The 22,054-nt window shown below is 35.4% G+C and overlaps 1 protein-coding gene and 1 long non-coding RNA gene across 4 annotated transcripts in view; one reads left to right on the top strand and one right to left on the bottom strand.

Annotated features, from left to right (window-relative positions):
• Positions 1-22,054, bottom strand: part of LOC138182917 (uncharacterized) — a 66,725-nt gene that overhangs the window by 18,436 nt on the left and 26,235 nt on the right. The gene's annotated exons all lie outside the window — the stretch shown is intronic.
• The window catches only part of LOC138182910 (uncharacterized), an 86,831-nt gene continuing 82,822 nt past the window's right edge, over positions 18,046-22,054 (top strand). The window contains exon 1 of one of the 2 annotated variants that reach the window (XM_069119313.1): positions 18,046-18,609. In XM_069119313.1, the coding sequence (XP_068975414.1) occupies positions 18,575-18,609 (35 nt within the window). In that variant the 5' untranslated portion in view covers positions 18,046-18,574. The remainder of the gene's footprint in view (positions 18,610-22,054) is intronic. The other variant, XM_069119314.1, reaches the window with a different exon arrangement.

Genomic DNA, 22,054 nt, shown 5'->3' with positions numbered 1-22,054 from the left:
ATGCAGGCTATGTAGGAGGAAAGAAAAAGACCTGAGACACGTAATAGAAGAATGTGAAATAACGGGAGGACCAAAGGACATAGGAAAAACGCTAAATGAGACTGGAGAAGGTTTAACAGAACTAAAAGCAATAATAGAGAAGAGAAGGGAGACGACAGGAAGGAGGCACAGCAAGGAGGCAAAAGCCCAAAGTTGCAATGGTTTTTAGTCATTAATTGTTAATTTGTAGTTTGTAGTTTTAGTTTTTAGAGATAAAATAATTAAGAGAGTGCAATATAATAGAGTGGATAAGAGGGGAGGTAGACATAAAAGAAGCGAAATAAATATAAGAGATGTAAGACCGAAAGTTCGTCCAAAGCCGAAAGGCACGGACTAAGCAATAATAAATAAATAAAAAAATAAATATCTATGATTATCAATACATCGAGTTGTGAACGATGCTGTATCATCGACAGTATCTAAATGATAACGATGATTTTCATCCGCTTGGCTCGCCTTTCTAGTTCTGTTAGACGAGATGCCGATTGTGCAGAGTACAACCGTGAGAAGAAAGAAACGTTATACCAGTTTAGGGACGACTTTGTAGAGTCCACTGGCTCGGTAGATTTAGATAAAGTGACTATGCAGGTTAATTGTCGTGTGCCGACCAGTTTAACCACTTAGTTTACTTTAACATCTCTTCCCTCTTTTCCGAACGCGGCATCCTCGGAATCTGAAGAATTTCAGTTCGTATCGCGTTTCTCAGTCACAATTCAATTTCAAATTGAAATTACTTAACTGCAATTTTCTAGAAAAAAATATCTACGTGAGAAGGATCGAAGGATCGACGTCGATATAAGAAGCGCGTTATAGAAAATTAACGAAGAACCTGACCGCAAATCGAGAGACTGAAGAACCACCGAGGGGAAATGCGAACACAGAGTAATGTTTGCGAAATAATTCGCATGCATAATTGGTTCGAGGTTATCAAGTACCGTTGCTTCGTCGAAACTCTCGAAATTCGTATCGATCGAGACCTCGTTTCTCTTTTCTGTACGCGTTCAAAATAATTTTTATCGCCATCACCTGTTTCTGTGTCTTCATTCGGAAAGAGATTTCGGAATTACCTTGAAAGAATGGCGAAAGAATCTTTTGTTTGGTTAATCCCCCGTTGAAAAGAACTCCTGTTAACCTGACTCCTTTATTGTCACATGATATACCTCTTTTCATTTAATGGCTCTAATAGACATGTAACAACCGTTACTTCAGGATAAAAGTCGTGACAATTTTATTTATACTCACTTCAGAGACTGAAATTCAGTTACGATCGGTAGAGATTTACTAACAACCGGTCTTTGGTACCATAAAGCGGTAGTATAACGAACAGGTGGGTGGTAAAACGAGGCTGGAATAAAACGTCGATGGCTTTATGACGCGGATGACTAACGTGGAAAAAACTACGATCCATTGACGGTACGCAAGTATAAAGACAGAGGATCGAATCATCCCACGCTGCGAGCATGGCGAAAGTACTACGAGCACGGTTGTTCGATGCGGCTGCACGGATCCGATCAGACCTGTCGATAGGCTGGGGAGGGTTAATTGAAGAGCACGTACATTGAACACCTTCGACCCGACGACCCAAAGGATGACACGATCGCTGCTTCATTAAAAACTATCGTACCTTTATACACCCTGTTTTATAAACGATGAAGTTGTTCTACGAGGGAATAGAAACTTGGTGCCTGTAGAAGTATTTTGCTAACACCTTTTACTAAAAGGAGATTAATTGTGGAAATGGGAGAAAATGAATATTGTTATTGGTTATTTATGTACAAATGGTTACTTATTTTCATCTAATATACAGGGTATTTGCACACCATTTGTTACAGTGTTTATATATATATATATATATATATATATATATATATATATATATATATATATATATATATATATAGATTTATTTATATTTGATATTACAATACTACAAATACTATGAAAGTGGAATGTGAGATTTGATAAAAGAAATATCTCGTTGTAAAATAAAGGTATGTGCACGTGATTCTTGTTGCTACTTTAATATTAACTAATATTAAAGATAAGATGTGCAAATATTGTTTAATACCATACAAATAAAATTAAACGTTGTAGTAAAAATAAAAATCTAAAGAAAGCTGTAAATTGTACAATTGATATTATAATCGTATCAAATGTTATCGTAGGAATAATTTGATTCATATCGTTAGCAAGCTCGTTAACCTTTTGCACGCCTATGTCGAGTGTGACTCGATATCAGTTTTTACCTCAGGAGCTCCTTTATCGAGTCCCATTCGACATTCTTCCATGTCCACCTTTCTTTTGTGAAATGTGCTAGAGAAAAGCAGGGTTGCATCCTGGAAATTGTTTCAAGATATATCATACACTTAAAAATTACAAAATACAACAATAGTGTGAATAAAACTGGTATTTCAGTGAATTTCTTTCTTCCTTTATTTATTTAAATTGTCTTATTTTTTAGTTAAAGTAAATTTTAAATACAACACTTGAAATCGTTGGGAGCTGCTGCTAACGAAATTGAAATAAAATTCAGAGTGAGAGAGAGAGAACCTAATTTTCCAGGGTAACGTCAATTTTGTTCGTTTGTTGATGTTGCGACCTTAGACCTTAGACCTGACGACCTGTTGGGTGACAGTATGATTCCTTTACGAGATACTGACTCTTTATACCATACTTTCGGATGACATAAACACAAAAGAAGTATATAAGTATATACATCTCGCTCAACAAAGGTAGAGCAAACAATGCGATTAACATAAACAGGCATTTTATAGACTGTAGACAATTATCTTTCTTGATAATAAGCTGGATGAATCACTTTGTTTCAGAAGTTTTTCTCAATCTTTAAAGCTACTCCATTACCCTAATATCCACTCCTAATCTTATCCACGATCAATTTTTAATATTTCAAAATTTGGATTTTTAATATTTCAATATTCTAAATTATTTAATAAGAATATTGATTAATTCAACACCCGAATGATATATAGTTCTTCGATATCGCAACCCTAGATACTTTTATCCTTCGTTAGTTAATATTTTGATGCCTCAATCTTCTCATATCAAATACACCGATGTTCCAAACTTTTAATCCTAAATGCTCTAATATTTCAACTTTTTGATTCTTGATATCCCAAAATTCTAATATTAAATGCTTCAATATCGCAATCTTTCTATCTCTTTATGCTCTAACAATCCAATACTTATAACATTCCAATATGCTCGATACTCTGATACTTTATGGTTTCTTGCAAAAGTAATCCCAGTTAGATTACCTTGCACCTCAGTTCGTGAGAAAAAGTAAATTATCAAACGGAAACGACTCGTTAAAAGCTATCAACGAATTTGTAATGTCTCACTGAGCGTGACAGTCGACTGGCCACGAAGTGTGGGAGCGTGAGAGATGACAAAGCCAGTGGTGAACGATGCTGGGAAAAACAATAGAAGAGGAGCCAGGTTGCAACGATTATTGGTAAAGCGTCGTTACAATGGAGTTTTAAATTTGAACCGCAATATCTCTGGTAATTTTGCGGATCAACGACTTTCGAGAAATCGGTTGGAAATAACAAGTTCAAGTAGGGGACCAGGCTTGGGCTAACAACTCTTGGACGTTATAAAATATCGCTCCCTTTTTTTATCACTCTCTTAGTTGTTCCTATAACTTCTTGCAACATTTTTAACCACTGAAAATTAATGCTAATTATTTATCTACTATGATACATTTTTTATTAAAGAATTTCTTTAAGTAATAGAATTATAAATTAACTTTTTTTCAAATTCACGATAGTGTACGTTCGACTTACTCATTCATTATATTTATTAAATAAATTATATCCCATAATGGTTGAAGATGAAGAAGAACGATGAAAATTATTACTATATAAATAAAAAAGCCTAATATACATATCTAGTAAATATTGCAATATAAACCATAAATGTGTACCTACAGATGATGTTAAGGGAAAATTCTTTTTATAAATGAGATATTAAAATGGCTTGAACAGAATGTGTTAATTAAGTTCAATAAATTCAATCATGTTATACCACGAATGTTTTCTTCCATACATCCTTAATCATTACTGTTGGATTGAGTTTAGCAACCTATAATTAACGATTTGCTATAAATTACGATAGATGCTTTATCAATTCAAACGATCGATATCTACAGGATTGATACAGTAAATACATATACAGTCACGCGTCAAAGAGGAAGGTGGAGGTCAGTCTCGCCAACTACGTTTTCTGTTTATTAGATCCTTTTATGCAACCTGGGTCGATCGCTGCATCTCAGCTCATGTAATGATCGCAGTTAGGTTAGAGTTTGATTCTATCTAATAAATGTATTTTTTATTATCATCGGTTGGAAACAACAGGATATGAAGTCATAACCGGCTACCAGCTGATTTTTTACCATCGTCATTATTTTAATTAACCTATCCAAGTTGGAATAGGAATATTTCGATATTTAATATTCACTAATATGGATGATCGTTAGAAATCGGATGATCAACCGTTAATTTAACGTATAATACTGGATTTTAATTTTGTACGTCTTGAAGATTCTTTAAGGTACCAGTTCTCTGTAATTCTACCTGTGAAATATTTATACCTAGTGTAAGGTTATGATAATATGGTAATAAGGTACAGTCCTGCGGAATTTAGAATCGAAATGATAATGAAATATAAGAATTACACACTCCAGGGCATAGAGAGCTGAACAAGAAGGATAATATAAACAAGAAAGTGTAATATGAAGATACCTTTCGAAAACATGTTTTATAATGCAAATGTAAAAAATGGATTTCAAAATATTATAAATGTTTCTATAGCTGACATAAATGTTTGTTTAACAAAGATGATCGATAACAAAATATTCTTCGAATCTCTGGCCTGGATAATAACGACTAACAAACAAGTTATAATAAAAAAAAATCTTTTCGAAACTTTGTTGTGAATAATGAGAAATGAGGGCAATAGAGCGGTTAAAAAAGAGAGGATGAACCGGAAATGCCAGTTGCAAACTGTTTCATAACATTTCCAACCGCCGATGCATCTTGCACTGTTTTGCAACGTTAAAGTACTTAGAGAGCGATGCATCTCTCCCAGTTTTGCGAAAACTCTTGCAAAGTTTCGCCCTACACTAATGCAATTAACACATGGTCCTAGAAGGAAAGAACAAAGCCGATGGAAGATGAGAGACAATCGAACCGTAACAGAGAACGACCATGAAATCGTTTCGTCTCTCCCACGAAGGGATTGGTTCCGATCTCTATGGCGATGCTGTATCTTCGGGGAACAGGTATCTGACAAGTATCCACCTGGTTAAACGACTTCATTGTAAGGATCTCTACTATCGTGACTGAGCTATAAACTTCTTGATGATCGTTCCTCTTTAAATCAAGATTTCTAAACTGTTTAAGTTCATCGATATTTAGAACTGTAATTTTCAAAATATTACTTTAGCATTTGTAATTAGTTCTAATAATATAATCCCAATCCAAATACATAAATTTAAGTTATTGATTGGAATTTTTCTACAGAATCAACTTTGTTCTCGGTTCGCTATATCTATCTGATCATATTCAGTATATTTATATCTATCAAAATATTATCTTTTAAGATTCGAAAACCATTTAAATTCATTCTAGGGATCCCTAGAACACTCATCACCTACAATTCTCTAGTATCCAAATCTAAATACATAAATTTAAGTTATCGATTGGAATTTTTCTACAGAATCAACTTTGTTCTCGGTTCACCATATCTATCTGATCATATTCACTATATTTATATCTATCAAAATATTATCTTCTAAGATTCGAAAACCATTTAAATTCATTCTAGGGATCCCTAGAACACTCATCACCTACAATTCTCTAGTATCCAAATCTAAATACATAAATTTAAGTTATCGATTGGAATTTTTCTACAGAATCAACTTTGTTCTCAGTTCACCATATCTATCTGATCATATTCACTATATTTATATCTATCAAAATATTATCTTTTAAGATTCGAAAACCATTTAAATTCATTCTAGGGATCCCTAGAACACTCATCACCTACAATTCTCTAATATCCGAATCCAAACACATAAATTTAAGTTATCGATTGGAATTTTTCTACAGAATCAACTTTGTTCTCGGTTCATCATATCTATCTGATCATATTCAGTATCTTTTAAGAATATTCAGAATCTTTTAAGATTCGAAAACCATTTAAATTCATTCTAAGGATCCCTAGAATACTCATCATCTACAATTGACTTTCTAATAAGTTCAATGATATGAATTTAAAGTATACGTTAAAACTAATCCACAGGATCAAACGATATTATTCATGCTATCCATACGACGATTCTTTCTTACTAATGATTTTTACTCTTTTCCTTATGATGCTTGTTCTACAGGTCCTCAATTATATCTATGTTTCAGCGTGTCACCGTAATTCCTCCAGAAAATAAAACATGACGTGCGAACGAGGCTCTAGTCACCTGTGTAATTAACGAGCGAACAATAGACGAGTGACACCATAACCAGAGGACGTGTCATTACACAGGACAACCTTACAACGAAGCATCATACCGGAAGCTGTTTGTACAACGGGAAAATACGATCGTCGATTCTCTGTTTCGGGATCGATTCCTCAACGGTGCGAAGATCGCGTGATCTAATGCACTGATTAACGAACTTTTTGTCACAGTATAAATATTTGCACTTATTCTTACATTTTTCTATACTAAATTCCAATCTACTGTTAGACTTTTTCATTACCTATCATTTTCTGTATCTTTCAGTGTTTAATGTATAATTATTTTGTCAATAATCTATGGCTATTCTATCAAGTCTTATAAAAATTTGCAATGTAAAGTGTCTTTAAAAATTCATTTCCTGGATTTCATTTGGATTTCTTGTACGAAGCCGCGGATACCATAAATTACGAACTTGCCAACCAATTTCAGAATAACTCGGGCATGAAAAGATATCAGAGTAAGTAGTGTTCTAGTATTTTGATTGACTACTATTAAACACTTAAATGGGCTATTCTTCAGGTCAAATATTTCAGCGAGTCATCAATTATCTCGTTTTAGATAACGTTCATTCGTTCATAGGGAATTTAAATAGGCAAAAGTGTATAAACTATCCAAAGTAAAGTATTTATTATAATATTTAGGAAGCAAAACAAATTTCTTTAGTTGCAGTCATTAAAGTATATAAATATTCGCGATTTGCTTATTATATATTGTATTTGAATTTAATGTAATAGATATAACAAAAAAAATATTTTGTAAACCAGAGATATTTGGTATCTTATCGAATCAAATGGTTATCACACTATTCTTTCCTTGATCTTTTCAGACTATGAGGTGAACCACGTAACGGTGAATTCCCGATGGTTCACTACAGAAATATGTATATATTTTATTCACCGTTCTCGATCCTTCAACAAGCGCTGATCAAGTGAATTCTTTCTTGCCTTCGTCGTGTCCTTAAGCATCGATTATCGTCGTCGGTGAAGCAACAGCAGGAAGTTCGAAGCTATACGATCGCATTTAATAGAGCTGTTACTTTCAGCCGTAGCTCCTTACCGGTTCCGCTTGATACTCTCTTCGCATCTTTTATCTTTGTTTGAGGAGATACATACGTCTAGCCAGACATTAAGTATACAAGGATTCTTCATTGTGAAAGAATACTATTATCGAGATATAAGTCACGTGGGGTGTGTGAAGAAAATATTGTAAAAAGAAATCTTATTTGACAATATCTTGTTATGACATTTATTACAATATTTATGGGAGTCAATAGAGAAGTTGTAAAAATGAAGAAACTAAAATTTCTTAATCTTTCTAGTTTTAAGGGTTGAATGAAGTAGTATTTCAGTAAAGAATTGCAAATTTAAAAATAATTTAAAGGTACAATGTATTTTAAAGTACCGTGTATGTAAATATTGAACAACTTTCAAATTTTCAATTCAAGTACATATATAATAATTACACTTTAATTTATGTTAAACACTTGTCACTGTATTTTAGAATGTATTATAGAAGGGTAGTGTTGGTCCAGCCTTGCTAAGTCATGTGAGGTGTGTAAAGAAAATATTGTAAAAAGAAATCTTATTTGGCAATATCTTATTATGATTTATGGGAGTAAATAGAAAAGTTGTAAAAATGAATAATGTAAAATTTGTTAATCTTTCTAGTTTTAAGGTTTGAATATATAATAAAATTGAAAAGAGTCGAATGAAGTAAAATTTCAGTAAAGAATTGCAAATTTAAAAGTAATTTAAAGTAAATATTGAATAACTTTCAAATTTTTAATTTAAGTACATATATAATAATTACACTTTAATTTATGTTAAACACTTGTCACTGTATCTTAGAATGTATTATAGAAGGATAGTGTTGGTCCAGCCTTGCTAAGTCATGTGAGGTGTGTAAAGAAAATATTGTAAAAAGAAATCTTATTTGGCAATATCTTATTATGATTTATGAGAGTAAATAGAAAAGTTGTAAAAATGAAGAAGCTAAAATTTCTTAATCTTTCTAGTTTTAAGGGTTGAATGAAGTAGAATTTCTGTAAAGAATTGCAAATTTAAAAGTAATTTGAAGACATGTATGTAACATGTATGTAAATATTGGACAACTTTCAAATTTTCAATTCAAGTACATATATAATAATTACATTTTAATTTATGTTAAACGCTTGTCACTGTATTTTAGAATGCATTATAAAGAATAGTGTTGGTCCAGCCTTGCTAAGTTACGTGAGGTGTGTGAAGAAAATATTGTAAAAAGAAATCTTACTTGACAATATCTTATTATGACACTTATTACAATATTTATGGGAGTCAATAGAACAGTTGTAAAAATGAAGAAGCTAAAATTTGTTAATCTTTCTAGTTTTAAGGTTTGAATATATAATAACATTGAAAAGAGTCGAATGAAGTAGAATTTCAGTAAAGAATTGCAAATTTAAAAGTAATTTAAAGTAAATATTGAACAACTTTCAAATGTTCAATTTAAGTATATATATAATAATTACACTTTAATTTAATTAAACACTTGTCACTTTATTTTACAATGTATTATAGAAGGATAGTGTCGGTCCAGCCTTGTTTCAAATTAAAGTTCCTGTCATTTACACTAATCTTCATTTGAACCCTTTAACGATTATACAACTTGTAACACAAATCAAAAGATTATCATTTACTTCTTTTTGTAATTTTTTTAAACTCTCAATCACAAAAAAGAACGAATGAATCAAAAGAAAAATAACACAAATAAAACCCACAAAAAGGATAATTTTTCCCCTCAAAAGGCGTGAAGACGCGTCATGTATGATTCGGAATTTCAATGGAGATTTTGCGTTCGCGTAACGGAAAATGCATCCAGCGAAATTGAAAAAATGGTCGATAGGATAACTCGCGGGGCAGTTTTGCGGCGTGGAGCGAAGATAGTACGGGCAGAAGGTACCGCGAGGAAAAAGAAAACAGGCTGGGTTCCGGGTTCGATTCCCAGGGCTGACTCGAGAAACGTTGCTTCTTCCTCCGACCGATCTAGATTGAGAGGAACGAAGGCGCCTACCGACTAGAAACACGAGCTGGTAGCAGTAAATTATTATAGTAGGATGATTTCATGGGCAAGGGTCAAACGAGCCGTACGAAACAACGGCTATTATACCAGTCGGACGATGATCAAGACGTCGCCTCAAATCGGAAGTTCATCAAACTTTTTCATCGTTTGTATCGTGTTTGGTATCGTAATGATTCGAAAACACAAGTCTACACGTATGTAGATGGAAATGCATTTCGTGATCGTGAGGTGGATGTAATCTTTGTGCAAGGCGTTTGTTACAGGGCGTGTAAAAGACTTTGTACAAGATTGAGGTACTTGCAGGTGTATCTTTATGAAATTGCGGTTGCGATGTTGTGGGACAAAGAGTCGTGAAAAGGAGGCGATGGTAATAAGAATCGAAGAGGAGATTGAATTCGTGATTTGAAATGCAAAGTAGAAGAGTATTATACAATACGTTTTCTGTTCGGCAATTTTCACAAGTTTAGCGGGTTAATTTTCCATCAAGTGCATAATTTCTTGCCATTTAACTCTATTGAATTTCAGGCGCATATGTTCCTGATTCTTCTCGAGAAACATATATTTTGAACGATGAACAGGAAAAATTAGATACTCCATGAATAAAACAAATGTAAAGCGTATAAATAAGGTTGCGGTTTCAATACCTAAAGTTTCTTTTGTTAATTTTTATTTTGAAAATGTAAATCTATGTTAAAACGAAGAATATGATTCCAGAGCGATTTTCTAACGTCTTTAGGAGAAAAATAAGATGTAAAAATATAGAATAATTCCAAGTGGTTGATTATCAGAATTCGTAGAATGTATAGAATTCATAGAATTTAGACAAATGGAGCTACTACACGCCAATCATCTATCATAAAAGCACAAAAACAATAACCTAACATTTTCTCTTGTATTAAACATGTCGGAGGATCTATGAAACGGTACACCAACTTCCTAAATCACCAAGTCAACATTACTCATGAGAATTACGCGAACAACGATAAGAAGAAAGAAAGACGGAATTGTAAAGTGAAACTGTTCATTTGCAGGAATTCTTTGACCGGGTCAAATTATCTCTGACAATGGTGTCGCAGATAAAAATTTTCTTCTGAAAGCGCTAAGGCAAATAATTCGTAATTTAGCCAAACTGCTTCTTCTATTATCGTTCGCTTGGCCATCGAGTTTAAAACAGAAGGAAAGGACGACAGCTCGGCGAACGTGGCCTCTAACATCCAGCAAGAGGTCGATCGAAACCCACGATAGCCCGGTTGACGCTGCATCTTGCAGCGAATAATGCAACAGTTACCGTGGTTCGACTTCTGGGACCATTGTTTCTCGGCTGTGCGAACTTTCAGGGCCACCGATGTATAAAAGAACAAGACACGCTTCTGTTTCAAATGATTCTTCGCCTGGAATTCTATTTCCAGACGATTTAGGAACAATATTGTTGTATTGAGAAATTACAGTTCGCGTTACATATTACTGCTCGAATATTGTAAATTTTCTGTATCTATAACTTGTATAAAGTAATAATATTTAAAATAGACTTTGTTGTAGAACGATTAATCGATCGAATGTATAACAGATAATTTTTCCAGTAATGTTATACCGCCTTTTTATAGATCGTGTTTCCATCGTTAAAATACGTATAAGATGCACATGCTAGTTATGTAATTGATTATTAGATTTATATTATCGCAACAATTTTATTAAAATCTATTCGAAATCTAATTATCTTCATTTATATATTTCTTTAAATATTTTGAAGGAATAAGAAGTTGAAGATATCGAATGTGAAATTAGATTTACTCCGCTCGAATGATAATCCACAGTTGAAGATACTAATTGTAAGCTTATAATCGATTCAACTCGAACTCCTTTGGAACTCGTTTGCGTTGCCAGACCTTGGATAAAGAGGGATTTCACGGAGATTGTAGGTATTCTCTGTACCGTGATTTGTAACGAGATTAACCGCATTGAACTTGTTGTACATGCTTGTTATGTACGTGGTTCAAGAACGGATTACCATTCAGGTAATCCGAAGGGTTGCAGTAATTTTACCAATCCATCAAACCGTCCCGGACATTACAAACAGTACAGAGACATCTTATGCATGTTTTAAACAAATTTTGGTAATATCCTATAAAATATTTCTTGAATACGTCTTCTGGATATTCTGTGACACAAATTAGAATGTCTTAAGGAAGAAGTTAGGTTTGAACTGTACAGAAAGCTTTTCGTACTATGTATTGTTCAAATATTTATCGATCTAACTCATGTTAATGAGAAAAATACTTAATTTTTTAAGACAACTATCTGATACGATATTTTTAATTACTTTTTTTCGAAACTTGTATCATTCTTCTCGCATCAAGCAATTTTAACTGCTTCAAGACCGAACCTTTTTTAACAGCAGGACAAATCTTTTGTTTGCAATTATTAACAATAGAAACACTCATTTTTTGATGTTTTTGCAAAGAAGATATAATGCGCTAAAATAGAAAAAATATATTTATTGTTTACTTGGTGTGGGCATAAAATGTCAGTCTGAGTTATAAACAAAGCTCGTAAAATGCTTTATTAGTTAATTATATCTCGAATCTTTTACAAATAACAAAGTTGAATTTGCTTAGGAAAAAAGAACAGAAAAATCTGATTACTCTGATCAGCGTACGCGTAACATACCTAAGTCTCGTTTAAAGATTACACGCACGCAAGAGCGACGCATCAAGCGTGCCGCCAGAAGGGGACTCGTATTCACTTCGCTGGTACACAAACAATTACGTTTAATGAGTCGGTATTTAGTCATTTCTGCGGCTTTGTGCCCCAGGTCGGGTTTCAATTGTTCGGTTTGCTGCAGTGTCATTGTCAATGAGATTTCCCGTGAAACATGGCCTCCTCCGTGAATGAAAACGCGATGTTCAAATTATATACGAGTTTACCTATTTGAAAACGCAACATATGAACAGAGAACTTGAAAGAGATACAGAAGCTGTTAATGCAGGTCAATCTTTTTTTCGAAATTGAGTTACATATTTTATATTGAGTAGGAGATTTAGAAACAATTTGTTTCGTTTAAGTCTCTGCTTTTGAAAAAATCTAATTTGAAACTTGTTAACACTACAACTTACACAACAGTCAAATTGATTAGTTTTATAATTTTATTTTAAAATTCCTACTTCATGTTATATTTTTTTCGCAATGATATAATGATTTTCGCAACGATAACTAAAAGAATAATACAATGAATTTTATTTTGTTTTTTATGTATTCAAACTGAAAATAATTTTGTATAAAGGATACTTATACCAATACCATTCAAAATGAGCGGTACTTGTCAAAGTGTAAAAGGGACCTGCAATCTGTTTATCGAACTCCAATTAACCAGTTTCCTCGTTTTATACGGCTTCCCACACGTTTTTAAAATTTTTACCGCGTATCATTCGATATGATGATATCAGTTATCAGGAAAATTCAGGATCACACCAATGAAAATGACTGGTTCTACAATTTTATAAATGGGCTAACCCTCGTTTAGGGATCATGGTCCCAGATGGATTAATAATACCAAAAATGTACTACATAACGTGGAATTGCTTCTGTAAAAGAGTAATAAATCAATAAATATAAAAATATTCTATTATTACGTATTTTTTAAAGACCAGTGATTTTGACTGCTTTTTGGTAGAAATAGCTTTGTGTTAACTATCTGTAGTTCTAGTGTTAAATATACGTGAATTAGGCTAATTTCGATGATAATCATCCGGAGATTATTTTATATATAGTGGAATATAATCGCACAAGTAACTCAAATTTGTAGATTAAAATGCTTTCGTTTTACAATTTTTAGTCGGGAATTAGTCTCATGCATGCATTTTTTAATTCATTTTCCTCGTAAACGACACATCAATCTAGAAAATTTGATTTGACTTTGACTGTTTGTTGACTTTTTCGACCTGCTTTCCATATGAAATGACATTCTGTTGGTTCACTTATACCCAGTATAGAAATACCCAAGTTTACATTTGACAAATTTTCAACTCTCTAAAGCGAAGCTTGAGTCAAAAGAATTCTATTCAGTCACTCAACTTATTCTTCCACATGGAGTAACCTTTTATCCGATTGTGCCACACCTGCCACACCCTGTCTGTACTATCTTACAGTTCTGTATTTATTTACCTCACAAAAAGCTACAAAATTTATCAAATTCCATAACGTGTATAGAAAATGAACATGACAATCACTGAAAAACGACTTGACAGATATATTTAAGAATGATTAGTGGGACATTTTGTTAGAGAATTATAAAGATTTGAAGAGTATCGTATAAAAAAGAGAGACTCGTAACCGGTGGTTAATACCGTTAAATCATTTTGTTTGGTACGTGGAAGAAGAATAAGAGCACCTAGTGTATAGTGAGAAATAGGCCAACGCGACGTCTTCGTTGTTTGATAAGCAAATTAGATAAAAATCCGCGGAGATAGATCTCGCGCAAGAAGCTCGTTAAATTTATCAAAAGAAGATAATTAAGATACGTATTTCGTTCACAGGGACCTGGAGAGAAGTTCACCGTTACGTCGTTTACGTTACAAAACGCGTAATAGGTAAAGCATGCCGCGGTGTTACGAGACGATGAACTGATAACGACAACAAAGGATTTCTGAAGTAAGAATAAGTAAAATTCTCGATTGCGCGCGTCAATATTTTAACAGATGAAATTCAGACAGAACTATAACGATAAAGTTCTTCACATTACCATTCTCAAGAGGTCAGTGATGTTAATAAATAAAAAGTCTACAAAAGGAAAAAGTAGTACAAGTGACAAAACTTTCGATTTGAAGAAACTGAATGAAACTATATCTTAATATAGAAATCTGTATGTTTGCAAACATTACAGTCTTAGAACTTCATAATTCATGATAGAATCCTTTGTCAATAATTTCTCAACTTTTCTTAACATTTCTTGTTTTACGTGGAGGAAATCTTCATAAACACCTCGCAGTCTGTAGGGGAGGATGCAGAGTATAGTGACGGTTTTCTATCGGTTAACATTTCTATGGTGTTCTATCTAAATACTTCAGGAGCCCCAGGAACTCTGAAGGAATGCATCGCTAATACTCAACTCAGGGAATATGGAAGATATTTCTAACACTGGGAAAATCCAAAAGAACCAAGAGAAATGCACGAAGCCATAAACCTGAGTGAAAACGAAAACCGTTGGTGCCCTCCGACACGCGGAACCATCTTATGCAACGTTCTCCCCGATGTAACCGGTATCGTCGACAATTTCGTCAATTTCCGCAGATACCGATCCCGTTACGTGAAAACAGACGGTTCGCGGAAACGTTCTCTGCGAACGGTAGCCTGTTCGCATATTCCAGGCGATGCATCGCCGTGTGTACCAAACCTGACTCGGTCCATTTATCAATTCCCTGCGGGCTCATCGGTGGTACTCTTGGCCTAATTATTATTTAGTAGTAGCATCGTATCAATTAACCTTTGGTGCTCGTAAACGAACGATTTCCTTTCACGTCACTGATCAAGACGAGGAACAGGATCGAGCACGGAACTCTTTCAACGAAGGTTCCTTAAGCTGCATCCTCACTGAGGCAACAGCGAGGAACTTTTTGTTGATGTATTATGGTTTTTGAAAAAATTGATGGTTATTAGTTAATGTGTGTTCGCGTTTCTGTTGATAGTAACAAAAATTATTTGTTTCCGTTTGGAGGTAGATTTTGGCGAAAAATAGGGAACACGCGGCGATACTTTAAGTTGGAAACAGATGAGTAGTTCAGAGACCACACTGACATTAACTGTATACGTTAAAAAATAGAAAGACTGACGATATTACAAACGTTATTCTTTAAAATTCACATTCGAATTTACAATCATCTGTACGCTTCTCTTGCGATAAATAAGTTCATGGAAGTGAATATGATACAATTTTTAAGACATTGTATAGCAATTATGTTTCTGAACGAAGTACAGTTAATTAGTTTGGCTTCTGAGAAACTCAAACGATCTTTCAATGTTCACAGTTCGTAGACTGTTTCACAGTTGTTAACTTGTTTGCTTGAAACAAATTGTCACTTTGAAACCGAAACGATAAAATGTTTCTACAGGTTGATACTTGTTGAGTAATGTTTGAAACATACAACAAACAATAGACTACAAAATGTACAAAATTGTTGCTTCAGTGAGGATGCATCTTTATCGTAAATTATTTCTCTTCTTTAACCGCTTATTTCGCTCGTCTAATTGAAATACGATGTTGAAGCTGGCATTCTCAGGCTGATGGAAAACTAAGACGATAATCACGAGATTATCGTATCGGTATCAATTATTCGTGGATTTCTTGGTGGAGCGGAAACTAATGACGTCACGTTATAGGTCCAACGGAACGCGAGCGCAGGTAATTAACGAGTCATGGGAAATTCAGTTGAAAAATGAAGATTTCTTTCCCGGAAATAAGGGACTTCTTCTCTATTACGGAATTCTTTCTGGTGGCGTACCGGTCTCTTTCTCTTTCCAACAGTTCGACGATTTCCCTGGCGAGGATGCGCCCGGTGCCGTTACACGAGTGCGAAACGGAATCTTCGCGGAAACGCTGCTCAAAGCGACAGTAGTTCCTGCCGAACAATGACCCTTTTTATTATTCTTCAAAACGACCAGAAAAATCTGCCGTTTTGTCGCTTGTTCGGAGGTTGATGTGTTACTTAAATTTTGCGTTGGCGATATCATTAATTTCTTGTTCGTTAATTATAAGAATTATGCAGAGTGTTCCGTTCGTACAATGTATTTCTATTATAACTTTTTAACCAAGTATTGGATTAATAAAAAAGTAATATGAGTCTTTAATCATGCTACGAAAAGCAATTCCAAATGGCTCGTATGTTATAGTTTTCGATAGAATCATTTTATAAATTGCTATTCTGTATTTATTAGGAAACTGATCCTAAATTAAATTAAAAATCGCTGGAATTTGGATATCTTTAATAAGTGCAATCTACAAAGCATATAGCGATGCATATCGCTAAAACTAGCGATTTCAAAATTTCAAACGTTAATACGAAGAGAAGCACGAAACACATCGACGTGATAAATGAAATAGGATTAATGAAAAGCGAGCAGCGGTATTCGCCATAACAAAAAGAAATAATTTATTGTTATGCAATAAAGAGATAGCTATCGTTGCGACTATCGGTGCCTGTAGCATCTACATGATACGAGGCAAATCATTTTTTCTCGTTACCAAAGATCATTCTCGTGGACCGATTTGTTCTTGCGGTGATCATTTTTTAACGATGGTACCACCATATTGACATATCATACACCATACCGTTCACAGTTAAATGTACCGAGTACCTGGCGATGCATGCGTAATGCTCCATAATGACAACAACCTGTACAATCGCAGATCGACACGTGCGATTTCGCTTCCCGAGTACTTGAACCACGTTCGTTTTGACAAATCACGCTTCTTTCGTGATTAACGATTTTTCTGATATTTGCAACTTTGTTCGTTCTCTCGAATCTAAGATCTTCGTAAAAAGACAAACCATCGCAGGAAAATATTTCGTACGAATCGACAACTTCCTAGAGTTTGTTCGAACGAAACGTTTCGATTCGAAATGCTCGATTCTGTTCATCCGCTCTCGACACCCAAAGCGTTGCTCTCGGGCGGTCCGTTTCAAATAGCATACTAGCGCAACTTCAAAAACACCTACGACTCTGTGAAGAAGATGGTTCGCGAGAGGAACGAAAAAATGTGTGAAAAAGACGAGGACGAAGGAACCTGGGGGTCCGGAATGTCGCGCTCCGATTGGCCAACTGTCGAACCCATGCTATCTCGGATTGGACCCAGCCACGTTTCCCCACCTTCCTTGGAAATTCACTTTTTACGGACGTTATTACAAAACTGACTGGCATCTCCTAGACCATGTCATTATTACTTAGTACTCCACACGGCGAGGATCCTCTCACGAGTACCCACCTCCACCACTCCACTATCACCATTCACCACCACCACCACCACCACCACCACCTCCACCACCATCTCCACCACCGTCACAATCATTCGTCCACCACCGTCGTCACCACTTCCACCATCTCTTCTACCTCCACCGCCGTCACCAGCACCACCACCACCGCCTCCACCTCGGCATAACCTCTTCTATTTCTACTACTCTTCGTCCTCCTCCTCCTCATCTTCCCACCTTTCGCAGCCGTGGAAGACGAGCAGCCACGCGCGGATATCCTGGCAGAGTGTTACGGAGAACGGAGAACAGTGGCACAGAACGCACGTTGCTCCATTTTCGTGGATCGCGCGTAGGAAGCCCGTTCTCTTCTCTTTATCCTTCTACTCTTGATCGGTTCTACCAACGCGCGCCTCTATTTTGACTTTCAATAGAAAGAACACAACCGTATATCGAGACTCAGCGATCCTTCGTTTCGTGCACCAATTGCAAACACAAAGAACGTAACAGAAAGGAGGAATTTTTTGTAAATCTCGACGAAGAAGAAAAGAAATATTATTAAAATAAAAATCCGATACGTTGCAATCGACGATAGATCGATACGATCGGTAGAGTCGTATTGTTACGATACGTTTCGTTCGACGTCGGGTGTTCTTCTCCTTCCGTTACAGTGGAAGTGGATCGTCTGCCGCGACCAGACAGTGGAAACGGACCGTTCGTGGCGCGGCTAAACGGAAACCGGTGGTGAACGGGTTCTACGCGGCCAACGACAGACATAGTTCGTTAATATATATCGTACGCGCGTATACACGTGCACAGACACGCGTGATATTACGTTAGCGAGCGCTTTCGATTTCGACGAGAGGGAAGACAGTGCAACTGGTGATTCGTGAGAGACCCTGTTCCAGTGAGTTTCCAGGGACTGGTTCCTCAGCGACGAGGGCGAACGAAGGTCTTGCAGGTCCGTGGAACCGAGCAGCGCGTCATGGCTGCCACGAGGATGGACTGGAAGTTTAGATTGTAAGTGATTATTTTTATTACTTCGCTCTAGTTGCTTAAGGGGACGCCTGACAACGAGCAGGCGCGATCAACAGTGCACACCGCCAACTCTGTGCATCGAATCTCTCTTTTCTTCTTTTTCTCTCATTTCCTCTGGACCCTCGTCACGGAGTCTGTCGTTCTTTCCGAAAACGGTGCCTTCCTCGCGGGAAATTATGCGTATTGGTTGAATGTTTTTTTAAACGTCGAGATTGATGATCGTCGCGCTTGGTGGTGCACGTGGTGGTGCAACTTTCCTTTCGCAAGGTAAATGTCCTTTCTAGAATACGATTATCTATCATCGCTTGTTTACGAGAAAATGTAAGCTGTGCCTTCGTTTTAAGAATTTGAAGCGTAAGAAAGCTGTTTAGAAAGTTCAGAACTTAAGGACAACCTATATATTTTATAAATTAGTATTTTATTGTTTCGACAAATGTTTATTATTTATCGTGCAGCTTCATTGTTTCTTCCTTCAAGTAATGTTCACAGATTTCTGAAATATTCTTTTTCGTCATTATGAAAATAAATCAGAGTACAACAATTTAATAGAATAAATGACAGGAAGATTATGTTTCATTTGTATTTTTCTATACTTTATCGTTACAAAGGACTCAACGTCCTGGATACATGGAAATAGTACTTTTCGAGTTTAGTATTTCCTATACTTGTTATATAAGTCTTTAACAAGTTAATCGGAGATGGCAAGTTGATTCTTTATCTTGTAATTGATAATCCTTTGCACCTAATATTATAATTTCTTCACTTAAGAAAGCTGTTTCGTTTGTGTTAAAAGTAAATCTCAATATATACGTAGATTTATTTACATGTTCGAATAGAACAGGTGAATATTTCGGACAGTTGCTACAAAACACGAATAATCTTAATTTAAATGGCAAACAAAACGTGAAAAAATGTTAATTCATACGAAAGAACGGTTTAGAAAAGGAAACAATTAAACGATGGATTAATAACCACGCGGCGAATCGATGGGTTCGGCGGATTATTCCTTGGTATCGCATTAAAGTGCTGATTGCCCGCTCATTTACGAGAAATAAGGAATAATCGTTCGTCCAGCGTTTTCGCTGCGATCTTCTCAGCCGATATGAGAACTGTTCGATCACGAGGGAACCGAACAGAAGGGGAGGAACGATGAAAAATAACATAATCGATTAGAGGCGGAATTATCGACCGTGAAACGCCGCATATCTCGTTTATCTATTATCCGTTTCCCTTGCCTCTCGATCTTCCAACAACTTGCGATCGTTTCGCGCCGAAGTAAATAATAATTGGTATTTTCAGATACCAACATCGTCCTTACTTTCGTTGACTGATCTACGATGGAAATCATCTTTTTCTATTTGTCTTCTAACTGACGATTTAACAAATTAAAAATATGAATTTCTCATTGAGTGAAAAACATTATTAGTACGTGTACGACTAAGCCGTGGATCTTTATGCAGACTCATATTTTTATAGTAAGTAAAGCAATAAAATTGCTCTAAATATTATAATTAAACCGTGGATGTTTATGCAATTTTACATTTTGCTAGAAAAGTGTTTATTTCATTGAATACTATACCATAACAACGAATACTTGATATTATACATTTCTAACATTATCTGCAATCTATACATTTTTGTATCTCTAAATTTCCCACAAATGCATAGGCGAGACACGTTACTTTCATTCGAATCACTTTAGTTCCAAAATAAATGATTTGTAAAGAACGATCATGTCAGTAACAAATATTTTCTTGTACAACATTTCCACGAATGACATAGTACAAATCTTTCCTTCATATGATAATTGATGAATCACTAGAGAAAATCAGAACATTATATAGACAAAACGATTCGACTATTAGTTACACTAAAAAAATAGTATCTCCTTTTAATCAATCATGCACCTCGTTCGGGGTTGTAAAAAATTATTTTGATGACCGTACTAATCATAGCGTAGACGACGTTGCCGTGCAACGTACATAAGTTTACGATTGTAGGTAAGAAACATTTCTTATTGAGTGGATAATAATTAGGTAATTATTACCGGTAAACGCGCACGGAAGGTGGCGTAATAAGTGGATCACGGAAACGATGGTTGTCCGAGCCAATGGAAAAACGATCGATCTCGCAGATCGTAGCGTTGGCCTTGATCTCTTGATCGATCGTCGTCGGTCGGTTCGTCGAGCGATCAAACGGGACATTAACCACAGCGTTGCGAAGAAATCGAGCGTTTGGTTTGAATGTGCCAGAGATAAGGAAAGATCGAGGGAAAAGATTTATCTGATCTAATGGTAATTTACGCATGCGTACGCCTAAATTATATCGATAACGGTGGAACGTGCGCGAAAGGGGATTAGTAATTAAAAGTGACGCGCGCCTGTGTATATACGATCGTGTGATACGCGTTGAGAAATTGAATCATTAGCATCTGAAAGTTGCGTTACACGTTCCGCGAGAAACCAAGTGAAATACAAACACGCTAAGTATCGAGTAATTACAGCCTTGAATATCGGTTAATTTAGATCATTCATATAGAAGCTTGGAAACTGTAATATGTATTAGTAAATTTAGAACGAAGAAAATAGGATTAAAGCGAAGAAGAAGTTATTTTGAAGTAATGTGTTAAACATTAACTTTGATATAATTGCGCGGATGTGGATAAAACTGTAGAGAGGAAGAAATGGATGAAGTTGTTAGAGGTGTTAGAGGTGTTTGAGGTAGATTGATTGAAAAGTATACGTAATATTGAAACGAAAGAGAAAGTTGGTGTCCTGATGACAGAGAGGATAAGGATTCAGACTTTTACTGAAACTTGCTAGGGTTTCAAACTGGATATCCTAAATGATTTTTCTACAGTTTCAATAAAGTTTATAAATACAATACAAACCTCTTACACATCAGAGACCGTTTAGAAAACAATGATGTAATTAATTTTCACTCAAAACTACTTATAACAGAATACAATGCAATTCATCGAAAATTGTCGAACAATGCTGATTAAGATAATGGCAAAATATAGATAGAAAAGAACAAAGGACAAGATATGAAACAGAAACCATCCCTAGATAAAAAAAAATGTAGTTTCTCTAATTTTCGGAAATTCCATATGTACAAATTCTAAAAATCTTCTGTTCTTTACTAAACACTCAAATACTTGAAGGTAACACAGAGACACGGGAACCTTGAATTCATGCAACGATACAAATCTCACGAGAAAAATGCTGCGCACGATCGGCTAGATGGTTGCGTACGAGGTATCTGAAATCGTGACGGGATACTCTCCAGTTCTTCCGTGGTATACGCAGCTCGATACACGAGCTATACCCGTCTAACGTAACATGCGCACAGATACGGACTTGCCGGAGGAAGAAGAACACGAAGCGACGAATACATCGGGTCCGTGGTGTGCGGTTAATTTACAGCT

This window comes from Bombus flavifrons, chromosome 8 (genome assembly GCF_040668555.2).
Source record: "Bombus flavifrons isolate JBK064 chromosome 8, iyBomFlav1_principal, whole genome shotgun sequence".
Taxonomy (NCBI): Eukaryota; Metazoa; Arthropoda; class Insecta; order Hymenoptera; family Apidae; genus Bombus; species Bombus flavifrons.
The sequence above is the reverse complement of the archived record's forward strand: the minus strand, read 5'-3'. Positions and strand labels throughout refer to the sequence as shown.